The sequence below is a fragment of the Triturus cristatus genome, chromosome 3_2, assembly GCF_964204655.1.
Source record: "Triturus cristatus chromosome 3_2, aTriCri1.1, whole genome shotgun sequence".
NCBI classification, from domain to species: Eukaryota; Metazoa; Chordata; class Amphibia; order Caudata; family Salamandridae; genus Triturus; species Triturus cristatus.
Genome location: NC_140584.1, coordinates 742,027,123 through 742,043,841, shown reverse-complemented (window position 1 = coordinate 742,043,841; position 16,719 = coordinate 742,027,123). Strand labels below are relative to the sequence as shown.

At 42.4% G+C, this 16,719-nt stretch overlaps 1 protein-coding gene across 1 annotated transcript in view; it reads left to right on the top strand.

Annotated features, from left to right (window-relative positions):
• HIBCH (3-hydroxyisobutyryl-CoA hydrolase) overlaps positions 1-14,718 on the top strand; it is a 951,762-nt gene extending 937,044 nt beyond the window's left edge. The window contains exon 14 of the mRNA XM_085648807.1: positions 14,095-14,718. Within this exon, the coding sequence (XP_085504933.1) occupies positions 14,095-14,210 (116 nt within the window). The 3' untranslated portion in view covers positions 14,211-14,718. The remainder of the gene's footprint in view (positions 1-14,094) is intronic.
• The last annotated feature ends 2,001 nt before the right edge of the window (positions 14,719-16,719 follow it).

The following is a 16,719-nucleotide window of genomic DNA, read 5'->3' as shown; positions in this document are numbered from 1 at the left end:
TTGATTTACAAAATGTCAGTGGCCCTGATACCGCTCAAAGATGGAGCTGAACTCACCACATGGAAAAAAGAAGTGCCTCTTTGGCAGTGGTGGTTCAGAGGGCAGCTATGGTACTACAATTACAGCTGCCCTCTTCAGAGACCAAAACAAATGTTTTGATGGAGATTCTGCCACTTGGACTGGCAACATCTGAGCTCTGGCTCCCATTTTAGGATGCCCTCACAGGTACTCTGACTACCTGGTCGAAACCATGTTCTTGCCTGCCTGTCAGCAGTCAGGTGGCCAGACATCATAGATCAGTGCCTGGTGATCCGGGTTTTCTCACCAAGCACTACACTCCAGAGAGCCTTATTGTACAGGCCTTTAACAATAAGTTGAACCCTACCTTGTTTATGACCAATCCTCCAGACAGAGAATCCAAAAGGATTGATGCCTTTGGCAAACATATGTTTTCCTCCTCTAGCTTGGCATTGTGATCCCTATAAACAGTCTGTCTTTTTCGGCTGATACACATACCTTTTGGGACATGATCACCAAGAACTTGTAGACAATTTTAAGAGGTTCTTAGGACTTCTCTAGTTCAGAGGATACATGACGGACAGGAGGCAGTCAAGTGTGTTATCCATACCAGTTTGGATGCCACAGATTGCACTGGCAGGTAGATTGGTATCAGTTTTGTTCTTCATAGATATGCCCTGAGGAGGTCCACCAGATTTTCTCAATAATGGACATGCCCTTTTATCACCTCTGTGGAGAGCAAATTAGAAGATGTACTCCGCTTTGGAACGCTGTAATGATGGCAGAGTAACAGCGTGTCCTTTAGGGCTGTTGACACTGCCGAAGAATTCCCGCACCAGTTCCTGAAATTTAAGGGTTATTCCAGAAAGCTGACCTATAGGAAGAGGCTGCCTGCTCAGCGAGTGATGAAGCCAGTGATGCAGGAGTCTTTTTGGGCCATAAAGTGGATCCAGCGATCAATGTGTGGTCCAGCAGGGTCAACAGTCTTCCAACACCTCTTTCCTTGCCCTAACGGCCAATAAACTGCTTCAGATTAACCCCAGCAACACATGCCCAACCAGTGGGTGGAAGAATGCAGCACCTTTTCCCCGGGATGGCTATCCATCATGTCTGACATATGGGTATTGCAAATTGTTCAAACATGCAGCATCCTAGGATTTCTCTCCTCCCTGCCCAATATTCCTCTCACACTAGAACAGATTTAAGAGTGAATCTGTCCATCATGCTACATTAGGAAAACCCATTACTCTCCAAGAGTTCTATATAGAAAGTAGTTAATTCCGAGTAGGACAGGGGTTGTTATGCTTGTTATTTCCTAATCCCATAAGGGGATGGAGGCCTCAAGACGACCTTGGACCGCAACGCTTTCTTGCGGAAAGGCAAATTCAAAATGCTCACATTGACTAGTATCCTATCTGCTCTGGACCCATAAGACTGTAATGTGTTGTTGGACTTGCAGGACACGTATTTTCATATACCAGTCCGACAATCCCACAGGTGCTATCTGTTTATCAGAGTGGGCCAGGAGCATTTTTATTTTACTGTGCTCACCTTCATCCTCACCAGCAACTCTCAGGTGTTCACTTAAAGGACAAGCTAAGGTGGATATGCTTAAAAAAGATCTGCACAACATCATGTTTCCTAGGTTGTTTTTTTTTTTTAACCGTATATCAATATACTTCCACTTGATTTTGGGTGCTTCCTCGGTCCCAGATACTTATCCACCTTAAGTATCAAACTTCCGGACTTATCAAAGCAGTCCAGATACCATTCCAAACCAAAGACACCTGATGAATTTTACTTTTATCCTTCATGCATTAGACACTATCACCATAAATATACCGCATTCTCTGGTAAAGTTCTAAGAAAAATATCACAATAAAAGTCCCAATTTCATGAACGTAGCCGTAGATATCCAAAATCAAGCTTTATTCCTTTATATAAACACAGCAGCCTATGAGGTGTTCATGAAAGTGATGTCTGTGGTCGCTGCCCATCTTCGGAGGTCCAAGTTCCTTTATTCCCATATCTCGACACCTGGTGACTGACAGCAGATTTGCCGCAGTCAGTTGTAGACCACCTCCAGTTAAAGACTAAACTTTTATCATTGTTGTTTTCACCATAAGCAAGTCAAAGTCCCACTTGATTCCCTCAAAGAGACTTCCCTTCCTTGGGGCAATGGTGTACTCACTAGAGTTCGGGGCTTTTTATCTGCAACAACAAGTAGCGGACATACAGGCAGTGATCCTGAAGTTTCAGGCTAGATCCGGGAGCCAAGTGAGGATGGCTCCGAGGCTTCCTGGACACTTATACTCATGCACCCTCCTTGTTAACCACGCCAAGTGGCACACATGGGCTTTTCATTGGAACATGAAATTCCAGTGGGCCCAGCATTGAGGCTGCTTTTCTGACACCATCCAGGTCTTATCAGAGATAGCTCCAGTTCTGCAGTGGTGGCTAACCACTTTTCCTTCACCCGGAGCTGACAGTCATGACAGATGCTTCATTACTGCTGATGGAGCGCAGAAACCTGGGTAACGGGAATCTAGACAACACGCCCCAGGAGCCTGAGTGGCAGAGCGAGAATTGGAGGTTCCGCCCACTGACACCGGGCACCGTACTTCAGCGCCTCGCGCCTCTCGCAACACGGGACGCGCGCGGGAAAACGCCGGGCTAAGCCCGGGCAAAGGGCGGGCCGTCTGTGGCCGTCCGAGGCAGGACGAGGCAGGGCTGGGCCAGCCCCTTAACATCTAGTTGAAGTCGCAGAGAGAACACCAAGGTACTGTTGTGTTGTCTATATAACGAGACGATTGTGGCACCCTATCACTTTGCTGCTAACATTTGACAATTGGGTCCCCTGGAAGTTCGCTGTAAGGGTTTACCCAGTGTTAAGCTACGCAGTGACAGTGTACAAGCAGAATGGCTGCTAAAGTCCAAACCCGATCTGCTAAACTGAGCACCAAGGGCCATCCTAACCTGAGACAAACGAACAATGTAAAATGAACTCCCCCCCCCAAGTACCAGCGCAGCAGGCCGCTATTGACAGAATGTTGCTATTGGCGAAGTGTCCAACGAAATTGAGCGCACGGAAAGACGGCTCTCACTAACGCCCCATCTGAGCCAATTCTCGTCACCTGACACTAATATGCCTTTGACCACCCACGGATTGGCTCTGGAGGCCCGCTGACAATTACTACCCCTGTACAGATAACTCCCACTAGGGGCATATATGAAAATGGTAAAGGGGTTAAGACGCGAGCGCCTAAGAAAAAGGGGAACAGTAAGAGGCAACCTGGACTTAGAAAGGCTAGAAATTGTTTGGTCCCTAACCACCCAGATGTTGTAACTGTAGCAGACAGTAGCGACCAAGCTTTGGATAAACAGGCCCCCCCTGGGTGGGTGTCCCATATTATTAGTGACCTACAGTCACATTTCGGGCAACTTATTAATGCTCAGACAAAACAAATTCTGAGTAGGTTGGATAAAATCGTATCCCTAGTGAAGTTAAGGGGCGGAGGGACAGGCAACACTCTTTTACCACCATTGACCAATAATGCGGTCACAGAGCCAATGAGTACAAACCCATTAACTGTACAAATAACTACAATTAGGGAAGAAGAGCAGCCTAACAAAAATACGCCCACCACCCCATTAGATAATGCCGCTGCAGGGCCTTCTAATGCTAACACAAGACCATCACTATCGCCAATCCTGACCCATTCACATATAGATAGAACATACACAGGCCCTTCCTTGAATATAGTCCCTGCAAATTTGGTGCCACCGCATAATTCATCGGGCTTGCCCCAACTCACAGAAATACCTTCTATTAAACCCGCTAATAACGGGCCTTGTATACATTTGCCCCCAGAGGTGGCCCCATATGTCATTATACTTACGGGGGTCCCAGAGTTAAAACTCTGTTATACAGAATCACACGACGAACTTAAGAACAAAGTCATGCATTGGCTGAATAAGAACAGGCCATTGCCGAGGGACGCACAGGGAGAAATTTTGCATGTAAGAAGGGTAAGGTGGCTGGGGAACAGGCAAAAGCATGTAGTAGGTGATTGTGTGGTGGTAAACTTTAGGGACTATAGAACAGTTGATTATATACTAAGTTGGGGCCCAGCGGTTCAAAGTAGCAACATTAGTTCTTTACCTTTGGGGTTATTTTATGTTTCGAAATTGGGCCCCTCAAGATACAGATGAGCGCTCGTGGGGTAGCAAGGATTACCATGGAACAAAGTCATACGCCCCCCCGGGGAGAGGCAGATTAGTCTTGAGGAACAGATTTGATCCCTTTTATGTCCCTGGAGGAGCTGGACTGACTGCGAGGGGTGAAGGATTATATTGAGCAAACCCCAGTAGAACTGAATATTGCCCAAATTATCCCCACTTTTATGGGCCCCTGTCACCCCAAGACGAGTAAAATCTGCACGCATTATCCATCTAGGGGGAGGCTCCCAGATAAAACCACTGTAATCAAATGCACAGCAGAAAACAGGTTGGGCAGTTTAGTATGCCCGCAGGAGGTCGAGATTATTGAGGAAGTACATCATGTGGCCTTACAAACACAGCACTCACAAGCTGCCCAGACCTCATTAGCGACCAACATAGATGTAAGCACTGGAGCATCTGACCACACTACCTCCAATAATTCTGGCCCAAAAGGGAGACAATTGCAAGAGGGGATTGAAATGGTCTCATGGAATATAGCTGGGTTGTCCTCCAAATTCCATAATCAGGAGTGGAGGCAATATATTACCAGATTTCATATAATTTGTCTGCAGGAAACTTGGGTGGTGGACAATTAGTAGGGTATAAATGTTTTTCTGTTCCTGCAAATAAATTGGCCCCGGGAAGAGCAATGGGAGGGCTAATCATTTATGTGGATCTGCAGCTAGAAGGAGTGTGGACTGATTTAAATTGGAACTCAGCTAACATACAAGCAATTGGGTTTCACGCAAGCAGGCTAAATGTCATTCTGATTAATGTATACAATGCCACAGCAGGGTGTGGGAAGGGGCGTATAATACATGACCTGGACACTAGCCTGACTCGAGAGTTGAATCAAAGGAAGACAGTTATGGCACCGTGTGTGGTCTTGGCAGGAGACCTAAACTGTCACTTGTGCCCTAATTTAAGACCGTTGGAGGGTGTTTGGTCCGGTTGCACATTGGCAAAATGGCCGCATTTTGAACACACTCCGGAAGGGTTGGAGTTAGAGAGGGTCCTGGAAAATCACGCGTTATGGCACACATTAGACCTGGTGGGTCTTAAAGAGGGCTGTGAGGTCACACCAACATTTAAGGGAAGAGGGTACTGCTCCATCATAGATTATATAGCTGTCTCTCATCTATTCCGGGATTGGATAAATGAGGCAAGCATTGAATGGAGCATATTCAGTGACCATAACCCACTAGTATTGAAGATTAAGAACTGGTCTTCCCGTAACGCAAAGAAAAGGGTCAAGGCAACTAGTACAGTGAGGGTAACCGACCAAGGGAGACGCCTTAGATGGGCAAAAGTGGATGGGGATGCCTTTTACAGATCCCTAATGGAGAAAGGCAAAGAGATGATCGGGGTGTGTTTAGATCCCTCACTGAAAGGACCTGTTGTGGTTAAAGCGTTTGAGTCTGTGGCACATCTTATAGACGGTCTGCTAAAATCATCCTTGAAATCGGAAGTGAAATCTTCCCCAAGATGGTTTGACAAAAATTGTTCCCGGGCCCATAAAGACTCAAAAGAATGTCTAAAAATAGTCCCAAGAGACAAGAGGCGTATTGCACAGTGCAGGATCGCATATAAAAAAGCAACTAAACAAAGGAAATTGTCATTACAATCCCAGGCATGGGAAGACCTACGTGACGCAGCAGATAGAAGAGATTCAAGTGCATTCTGGAAAATAATTAACAAACCTTGTTTTCAGGATACTGCTGCCCCAGTAATTGGCCCATCCATCCTCCCAGAACAATGGTCTAAACATTTTGAACTATTGTATAATCATTCTACTGAGAACTCTAGGGGTGACGGGAGACTTTGCCCATGGGTGTCCAAAACTGAATTCACACTGGAGGAAATGGTAGCGGGCATCAAAGGGCTGACACAAAATAAAGCCCCAGGCCCGGACGGAATCCCTCCTGATCTCTATTTAAGTAGGGTTGATCTTTGGGCCCCAATCCTCACAAGGGTAATAAATACAGCGATCGCAACGGGCATGCCACGATCCTGGTCCGAGGCCATAATAGTCCCAATTTTTAAAAAAGGGAAAAAGGATGACCCGCAGTGTTACCGACCCATATCTCTAATTGATGTGACAGCTAAAGTTTTGGGGCGTGTAGTTTTAAATCGCCTATCAGATTGGGCCGCAGAACACCAAATAATTACAGACTTGCAATATGTGTTCAGGAGCGGAAAATCAACTACAGATCAATGCCTGAACCTTTATTTATTAGTGGCCAAATACACCCTTGCAAGTGATCAGGCTGTATATTTGGGGTTCATGGATCTCTCAGCCGCTTTTGACCATGTTAATAGGGAAAAGCTCTGGGATCTGATGACTAGACTAGGGGTAGATCAGGGCCTAGTGGACATTTTAAGAGCACTCCACTGGAACACCTCTGCTAAAGTGCGTTTTAACTTGGAGGGCGATACTACGGCACCCTTCCCTTGAACAAGTGGGGTGAGACAGGGATGCATTCTGGCCCCGTTCCTGTTCTCACTGTATATAAATGAGCTAGTACAGGCTTTGTGTAAACTGAATGTTGACACCCCTAGAGTAGGTTCCCGACCGGTTCCCGTGTTGTTGTACGCTGACGATGCGGTACTTTTAGCTCGTACACCTAAAGGTCTTCAGAGTCTGTTAGATGGGTTTGTTAGTTTTATGGCCAGTCTAGATCTATCTGCCAACCTAACTAAGTCCTATGTATTGCTGGCTGGGTCTAAACCTTGCAAAACGTTCTCATATAACATAAGCACACATAAAATGGAAAAGGTTAAGACCTTTTCTTATCTGGGTATACTTTTTGATGGGCTTTTAAATTTTAAACTTTTAACTGAATAACGGAGCTCAAAACTAGTGGCATCCACAGGGGCCATAATGAGTTATGGGCGTAGTTTGGGCAGGTGGTCTCCAGAACAGGTCATGCACTTATATGGCTCAATCTGTTGCCCCAAAGTAATGTATGGGGCAGAAGTCTGGGGTTTTGTAGGTACCCAGCAAATACAGATCGAGGAGAATAAATTTCTGAGAAAGATCCTCCAAACTTCTCAAAGTACATCGGCCCATATTAGCCATGCCGAACTGGGAAGGGTATACATGGAAGATCTGATTAAGATCAGACCCCTTACGGCCTGGCTAAGAATCTGGACCAATACAGAGACAGGTTGGAGCAGACAAATAATTAGAGACTGCTTGGACAGAGATAAGGGAATGTGCATTCCGTGGCTGAATTATGTAAGGACTGCTCTGGAGGGATTGGGTTGTAGGGACCTTTTTTATAATCCAACAACAATAATCCCCGAGGATAAATTTAGAATTAAAAGAATCTTTTATGCAAAAGAGACTGCACGTAGAGCGGCTCTTGAAGAAAGCAAGCCCACAGTTCGTGCCTACAGTATGGTAAAGACAGTAGAAGGCATGGAACTGTATCTCGCCCTCATGTACAACGCACAGGATAGGTTTTTAATCACCCGACTTAGGCTCAATCCTTTTACGCCACCTGTTGGCTGATCCACTTGGTTTTACTGTTACAGTTGAACAGAAGGGTACCTGCGGCTGCGACAATAGGTCTCCGCAGGATACCCTTCACTTTGTTTTATTATGCCCTTTTTACTCGGTACCCAGACGCAGATTTTTACTAAGGATTTTTAAACAAAAGAAGTTTAGACATGCTAAGGTTGCTCTTTTATACTTACAAAGGTCTGAGAACCCACTAACACTGGCTTGCACTATAAATTTCATTAAAGTTGCAATAAGACTTAGGAATACTAGGGGTCAACTTTGAATGAATTGATGATAAATGAATTCTGTGTTGCCATTGTATTTGAAAAGAATTGAATGATGTTTTTTTTTTAAAATGTATTTCTGTACTTTTATGATATTTTGTTAAATTTCGAATAAAGAATTTGATGACTTCCTTGATATCTGCAAGGCTACAACATGGACATTAGTGCATTCTTTAATGAGCAATACTGTTTTGACTGCCAAGTCCAATGGGAAGGATACCTCACCCGCTTGGTTCTGCAATACAGTTTGGTCTGAGCCCACTCCACAGAACTTTTACCTTGGGAAGGTATTGTTTGGTATCTATTCCAGGGTGAGAAATCTGTGATTTGAAGTATTCATTAGAGGAATAAGTCTTTGCCTAGGAGCCACCCTCCAGTGCTCTAACTAGACGGATCAGACTGTGACCAGAGTCAACCAGCTTTTGGTGATGGCCTATACACCTGCCCTAGAGCCTGGGTACCCACTTAGGTGATTAGCGCGCTATAGAAATCAATATAACATTACATAACATGGTGATGATCGTGATAATGGAGCTGAATTCACCCCACAAAATGATAACCATTTTTATATGTACATACAACAAGCCAGTGGACTGGCCACTTTCCCTGACACAGTGCTGTTCCCACCACCTAGCTCTTTTATGAAAGATTCTGCTTCATTTACCATGGAAATTAGATGTGCAGCTGAAGTCTTATATCTACAAGTGCCTTCCATTGAGGTTAAAACAATGTCATAGAGGTGTAGCAACCTGGACAACCCTCATCAGAACCCTTACTACCTTCCAAGGAAGCCTTTGGATTAAACCCTGCTCTTGCCCATCTTTAAACAGACAGGTAGCTCATGCCTTCCTAACGCATCACCCTACTAATAAGAGCCTTGTAGCACAATCTGAGTTGATGCCATTTCTTGTTCTACTACCTCACCAGACAGGGAGTCGAAAATAATTGAGCCATTTGAGAAGGTGATGTTTTCTTCTGCTAGTTTCTCACTGAAGTCAATCAATTCCAGTTGTTTGCTAGGCAGGTACTCCCGTGTATTATGTGACTCAATCGCAGAAGTTACCTGCATTCCTGGAAGAATTTAACGCTAATTTGGCGCAGACCATTCAAGATTGCCAGTATCTGGCAAAGTGTGGCCACCGGTTAGGCTTGGGCACTACAAACTTCTTAGGTGAGCATCCTGTACTAATGTGGCGCTCCAGCGCCATACATGGATGAGATCCATAGGCTTCTTGGGTGACTTTCAGGCATCTCTCAGGGATATGCCTTTCGACAGTTCTCACCTCTTTGGCAAGTAAACAGACTACGCCATCAAGCATTGAAAGAGAATAGAGCTACTGCACATTCCCTTGGTCTTTACACACTTGCAATATGCTATCCCCAACAATTGCGCCCCTTTCTAACCATCGCCAGGGGGTTCGGCTTCAGACAGCATCAAGGCACACCACTTCAACAACAAGCACCCCAGTCCTTTCTGGGGTCTGGATCCAGCAGGCATTATCCATGCAAGCAAAGGCTGTGAACTTCCCAGTCTCCAGCCTCTCTGGCAGCAGCCTCCAAGCCACTTTAGCTTATCCTCAGCGACACATGACCACCCCTTTGGGATACAGGATCATTCATCTTCTCAATTGGTGGCAAGCCATAGCATCCAACAGGTGTCTCCTGCAGATGATTAAACAGGGTATATCCTACCATTCCTTTTCATCCCCACCGCCTTTTACATCCACATCACAGAGGCTTTTGGCATACATACCATTTGTCCATTTTGCTGCAGGAACGTATGGCCCTTTTGCAGTTGGGAACCATACAGAGGGTCACTCCCTTTGGGACCAGAACTGCATGTTATTCCTCTTATTTCCTAGTGCCAAAAATGGGCAGAGACCTGTGCCCTATTTTAGATCTTCAACCCCTCAATGTCTTCCTGCGGAAGGACACATTTAAGATGCTTACACTGGCCAAGGTTCTGTCCTTCCTGGATCCAAGAGATTGGATAGTGGTGTTAGACCTGCAGGACGCCAATTTTCATATCCCTGTCCTGCAGGCTCATAGGTACTAGCTGTGGTTCAAGGTGTCCAAAAGAAGTGTCCCTTTCGGCCTCATCAGTACCCTTCGCCTCTGGACCTCGCTAAATCATCAAGGCATCTCTCGGATTGTATACCACCGGGCGGGATCTTAAAATGCCAGGATGTACCAATTCAGCTGGTGAAGCCTAGCAGATGACAAAAAAATTTCCTGTCTGAGCATCCACATCCGCAAAAAGGTCTCCTTGTTCGCTCCTATTCTTTTTTTCTTTTCTCAGTGACACTGCTAACGTCTGAGAAAGTAAATATCTTCAAATTGCAGAACAGAAATTTCCTTCTTGCCCTGATAATATGCAAGATGAAATTCTGGACCAGTTCATTTTCCATTTGTATTAGTAGTGTCATCAACATGTGAACTCTGAACAGATCCCGCCCTTGACCTGAGAAAGAGATATGCTATTATATCCAATGGGAACTTCCCTCCATCATGCCACACTGCTCTTCTAGCCCACTCCCCTACCAGTTATAGAGGTCTGCACACTCAGCTCTGGATAGGAATGCATTGAGCCTCAATTGGGACGTTCATTTGGTTCTTAATGCGTTTAACTTCATTTGCCAGCATTCTGTTTTCTTTCATATGGCAACATCCCACCTCCTTAGCTCCTCTCACTTGACTCAGAAGGCCCATGAACCCCATCTGCTGCAATTTAAGTTCGCCCTCCAGGCCATCTACCCTTGTGTCCAATTTCCCAAAAGCCTTCCTAATCTTACCTTTTTTTATTCGTGCCAGCAGTGGTCTTCTTCATACACTGTAGCACTCCCAACAGCACCTGCAACGAGGGTGAGGGAAGCCTTGAGGCGCCAGTTCTCAGGGAGTCCTCTCTATGTTGCCTCCTCATAGATGGGAAGCAAGCAACATCCACTCAAGCTGCTAAGAAAACTTTGGGCTCTGGCATTTATTTATTTATTAGTTTTTACAAACTAAGCCTACAAACAACTGTTGAGCACTCGATACTTGGAAATGACCACCATTCTTCTCGTGTATGACCGTCATTCACTGCCTCACCTACAGGCAATAATATCCTATTTTTAGTTTCAGTAAATGTGATTCGAGTCTCGATGGATGATTTTACCTATCATTGGTTACACAAGGTATGAATTTGGAAATGTTCAAATTTTTCTCTTCCAAAGTAGGTATTAACTTCAAGTTTGTGGTATTTGGTCTGGAGTCTGCTTCTGGAATGACTACTTCATCACTCAAATTGATTATTTTAGTTTATTGAAAGCATTCCTCTACGAAGAGTTCCATCACTGTAGCTAAAACGAATTATGGCTGCCATTGTAGGCCTGCACTAGGCAATATACGTTTGGAAGGTTTAAAGGTGTATGAAATTGAATTGCCACAACTGTGAGCTGCTCTTCTAGGTTATATCATTCTTCTGTGTTTTTACTGTTTCATTCTGTGTCTTGTGATTAGTAAAGTTGGTCAGAAAATACTAATATGCTCTGCAGATTAGAAACGGTTTTGATTTTTTAGTATGATAATTAATAGTGTAATAATGGTGTAGCATAGTTCATCAGGAAGAGGAAAACATTAAACCATTGCTGGCTGAAAACATAATTTTCTGTAATTATAATGTGTCATTAACAGCGCATTAATCACTGCTCGAAAATTACAAGGCCTGCAGAAGGACCAGGCCATTTGCCAAATGATCCGAAGAAGATTGTTAATTCGATCATTAGTTCCTAAAAAGTTGTTCTTGCCAATATCTTAATATTGTGGAAAACCAGAGTGTGCTAGCAGAAGTGAAACAAAAGGGAAACAAGTGTTAATGTACGATAATATATTCGTTATTACTCTTTGCCGACGCTCGTTCTCCCTTATTTGCATAACACTCAGGAGGGCTTCTGAGATAATAAATTAAACCTGCTGTGCACGGCGGCCCTTTGGGTTCGCCCATCCATCTGTCTAATGTTGTTTAAGTAAAGATACATGAAAAAGCTAAAATCTCCAATATTGTTCAAGGCAATCAACCGTGAAGTCAGCTTCTTTCATCATGTCACAAAATAAGGAACTTTTTTGTGCTTCTCGGTTTCAGTTTAACGAAGAGTACATCGCCCACTTTAACTACTGACATCATCCTGAAAACACAATACTACCACGTTTTGCTTCCTAAATTATTTGGATTGGCTAATTTGGGTCAGATCAGCAGATATCAGGGCAACATTTGGTGAACGTTTCCACCAGTTTACCCCGCGTGACAAAATACAGTTTTCTGTCAATATGCTGACTGGTTCTGTTCTGAGAAATATTTGTTTTCTATTTGTTTTACAAATTCTAAAGCAAAGGCATAGATTTTGAGTTACCTTCAGATGAAAAGAAATCTTAAGTGTTCAAAGGCATCATTTAATATTATAATGACTTTAAAAAAAGAATATTGTTTAATTTTCATCATTTAATCACCTTCGATTGTTACCAAAAATATGATGGTTGGACCAGTTAACTAGTTTTATAAAAAGTCTCAAATTATATTTTGTTGCTATTCTCATTATTTTTCACTGGCAATTTTCAGAGAGACTCTTAATCACCCTAAATTCACCTTCTTCCTTTGTTTTAATACTATAATTTACATTAAGACAACATTGATTGCATTTCCAGATCCATCATACCCTTTTTGTTCTTGGAAAGGCCACATCTCATGACTATATTTCAGTTGTCGGTTTTAGTAAGTAAAGTCTTATCATTAGAACCTATGTGTCTTGAATCGAGAGTTAGCACAGATGACCTTTCAAGATGTGCTATTTCACTCATTGATGAAGTTCTTAAATTTTGTATACTTATCTTCTTTGTATTCCTCAGAGACTAATTTGCCCTCTGATTTTCACATGTTCCTGTACTCCCCCAAACACTTTTAAGGGGTATGCACAGTTCGCTGCTACTTATTAGAATGTGTAGTATTTCCATGAATTTTCAAATTCTCTGCGTGAAATTCCAATGATAATGAACATTCATTTTCTCATTTGCCTTTGCATTTTTGTGTATTGCTGTAGTGCTCCGTCATTCCACTTATACATTGGTGGTTTCATGACCATCGTTGTTCTGGTCAGTTTGTTGATTGCTAGTATAATAATCTACATTTGAATTATGCAGTGGAAAAAGTGTCCTTGTTTCTAGGCAAAATTGTATCCTTAACTTGATTCTCAGAAGATGGATGGAAAAGAATTACACTGTATGCCATTTGTTCTCAGTGTCGTGGTGATTCAAACATTTTCTGGTGTTGTACCCTCATTTCCTAAGATTCTCTATGGAACTATATGGTGAAGACAGGTGGCATTATGGGAAAGAACTCAATTATACAACATATTTACTTTACAAAAGCCATATTTGTTGTGTGTTGTGCATTGCTAGAAAGGGGAAAAGAAACAATATCAAATTACAAAGATGGGGTGCAGTAGACCGTAACAATGGCCTAGAACTTGTTGTTTTGAGAATATTGCAATCTAGAAAAAAAGTTGCCAAAAACTGTAAATCTAGCATTCTGTGCAAGGAAGCAAGTGCGGGTACAATGTATAAAATATTGCCTAACTAGTTAGAATGAATTCAGTTTAAGTGTGTTTTAATAATTGATCTATGCACTAAGGACTTCAACTGTACCAATAAAATACTTTCATTAAAATAAATGCATTGACATTGAGTGGAAAGGAGAGAGCTGAGAGGAACTGGGGTGAATTCAAGCTCATAAGGCTGACGGAGGAGCTGGTTGAACATGGTCTCCATTTTCCCGTAGCGTAACAGCAGAATTCTGTAGGTGGTCTTGTCCAGGCTCCACACTGCAGAATAAACAGTGACTTCTGAGCGTTTCTTTGGATACCATCAGGTACAGCTCCCATCCAGTAGCGTAGTGTAGGTGCAGGTCTGTTAGTGGCTCACTCAAACTTCCTCCTGAAGTTGTCTTGTATGTGAGTTTCGTGTGTGTGTCTGGTTTGATACTTTAATGTATCCTAAAGGTTGCCTCATAAACAGATTTGCTCTTTCTTTTGACAGTGCTCATTGACAAAGACCAGAACCCAAAATGGAAGCCTGCAGTGATAGAAGAAGTAACACAAGACTATCTGGACAGTTGCTTCAAGTCATTGGGGAGTGAAGATCTGAAGCTTTAATAAGTTAACAAATTGGCTGCTCTTCTGTCAGAATAAAAGAGTAAAATAGTTTAAATAGCCAGTGCATAGCAAAGGAACGGGTTATTAGTATGTTGTCACTTTTTATTCAGAGCACATCACCTCCTTCCTACTTAGCATGGTTGACAACAGGGAAGTGTTTTGTATAATTTCAAACAACACTATTTTACAATTGTGTTTTTGTTGCTTTAATGTTTACTTTAATCATGAAGGTAGAATATAAAATGTTTTAACAAGAATGGTGATCATTTACGGGGTATGCAACACATTAAACATAGTGTGGGGGAGATATAGTGCCTGATGCCATTGTACAATATTCTGGAATCAGTTCTTCAAGAAGTGTTTTATGACACAATGCAAGTATGGTAACATGCCAAATATGATTTTTTTTATACAAGCTGTATTGTGTATTTATGGGACGATAGATAATGAATTCGGGAAAAGGTAGCAGCATCTGCTGGGAAAAACAATAAATTCTATTGGAATTTAATACACCTTAAGTTTGGTATTGTTTTTTAACAATATTAAGTGAAAATGAAACCAAAATGATCTATTTTACACATTAAGGATTGAAAAGAGAAACATTGTACCTCCCCATGACAGAAAGCACTAACAAGTAACCTGTTAGCCATTATTCTTACTATTTCAAATGTGCACTTCAAACTTCAGAAACATGAAAACGAGGCAGGGTGAGCTGTATGGGCTTATGGTCCGTATTGTTAAGTCTGTATTTTTGCAGGACAAAATATTCTGAATAGCAAAAAAGGTTATTTGCAAATTTTGCAATAAAATGTAGTGAGGGCAATGTGTGTTTGTTTCTTCACCTTCTAAAACTTCTATCATTAACATAGGATACTAATAAAAAGACATTGACGCAAACAAAACGGAAGACATATTTCTCATTTTTATGTGGGCGCAGACACACCACCCCTAACTAGGAAGCAAAGAAGAAGATATTAACTTTTATTGATGTACCTTTTGATAGACCTTGATTCCTGGCAAATTGAAATACCCAAGCTCCAGTTAGGGAATCTGAATTATCCAAATATTGGTGCACAAAATACTTAGTAGCACACTGTATTACTGTAGAGCATCATAGTATCTGGCAGCTTTAAGAATATAAACGGTGCCCCATTCACATGCATACTCATTGTTTTCTCCTAGCTGAAGACTGTGCCACTGACGGACCTTTAAGATGCAGCTGTGGTGCGACAGGAGAACATGAAGAAGTTGCAGAGGCCTTAATAGCCATCAGAATATCACAAGACTAATTCAGAGTCAGTGATAGCAAATCTGTAGTTATGGGAATGTTTCAGTTTTCAGCTAAGTTTCGGCTTGTACAGTTTTGTATAAATGTGACTGCAGGTTAGTTATAGGGAGGCTTAACATAATTTGTGTTTCTAATTTTACTCTCATAGAAAGCTTGTGCACTATTGCTGCAACAACTGCTGAAAGGGGTTACGCCAAACTTGGCATAAAAATAAACTTAACTCAGAATAGTTCATGTGACATATTTTTAAAAAATCCATTAAGTAGTTTGAGAGATTATTTGCATTGCAAATAGGTGGCCTCAAAGGTTTAAACAGTCAGTGTTTTTATGATTATTCCCAGATCTTGACCCTTGACTCTAAGAATAATACATTAAAAAAGTTAAACATATACCATTTTCTTGCTGACTTTGTAAATCCAAATCAGGAGCCACAAATCCACAGGTAGATATTAATTCTTAAGATTTTTTTGAAAACCCTGAAAAAGAGTAAAACATAAAAAATTGTTACTATGCAATACTCAAGAAGCACTATGGAGCAGGGGCTGGAACACTGTGCCAGTTGTTGCATGGATTCTGCACATATACAGAACTATGCGCAGGAAACCAGGACCTCGGTGGATAGTGGTGTACCAACCTATCACCTCAGTGCCCCAAATCCCCCAAACCGACTAGCAATAGTGTCTCATTCGTTCTCCGACTAACAACAAAGCTACCAATGATTAGACAACCCAGAACATAACACTCCTGACTCTCTCAGGAATCTTGGGAGCAAGACAACTCTTTCGCTCACTCACTCATACTTGTCCACAATAAGAGTATTCAGAGTCAAGGTGTAGTTTAAAATGTTCATTTTATCTAACCTGCTCTATGGTACAGTACACTTGCCATTACTAGCAGCAAAATGCATAAACACAATATCGTCAGCATTGTCACAATTCCATAGAATACAAACGGGGATATCATTTTATAAAGACAGTGGAAAAGGACTGCAGTGCCTAACCACCCTCCCGTGATAAGATCTAGTTTATTATAAAAAAGAAGACCTCTAGGCTTTGTCAGCCGACCCCATACCTCAAGGCCTAGATGAAAGGTTTACATCTCAGGACAAGCTTAGCTCTTCTCTCTGGAAAGGTCTCTCCCCAAGTGTGTGAACAATATGCTTCGCTGCAATATTAAAGCATACAACTTTCAGTAGTTCAGCTGTGTGTCATGTTATGTCTA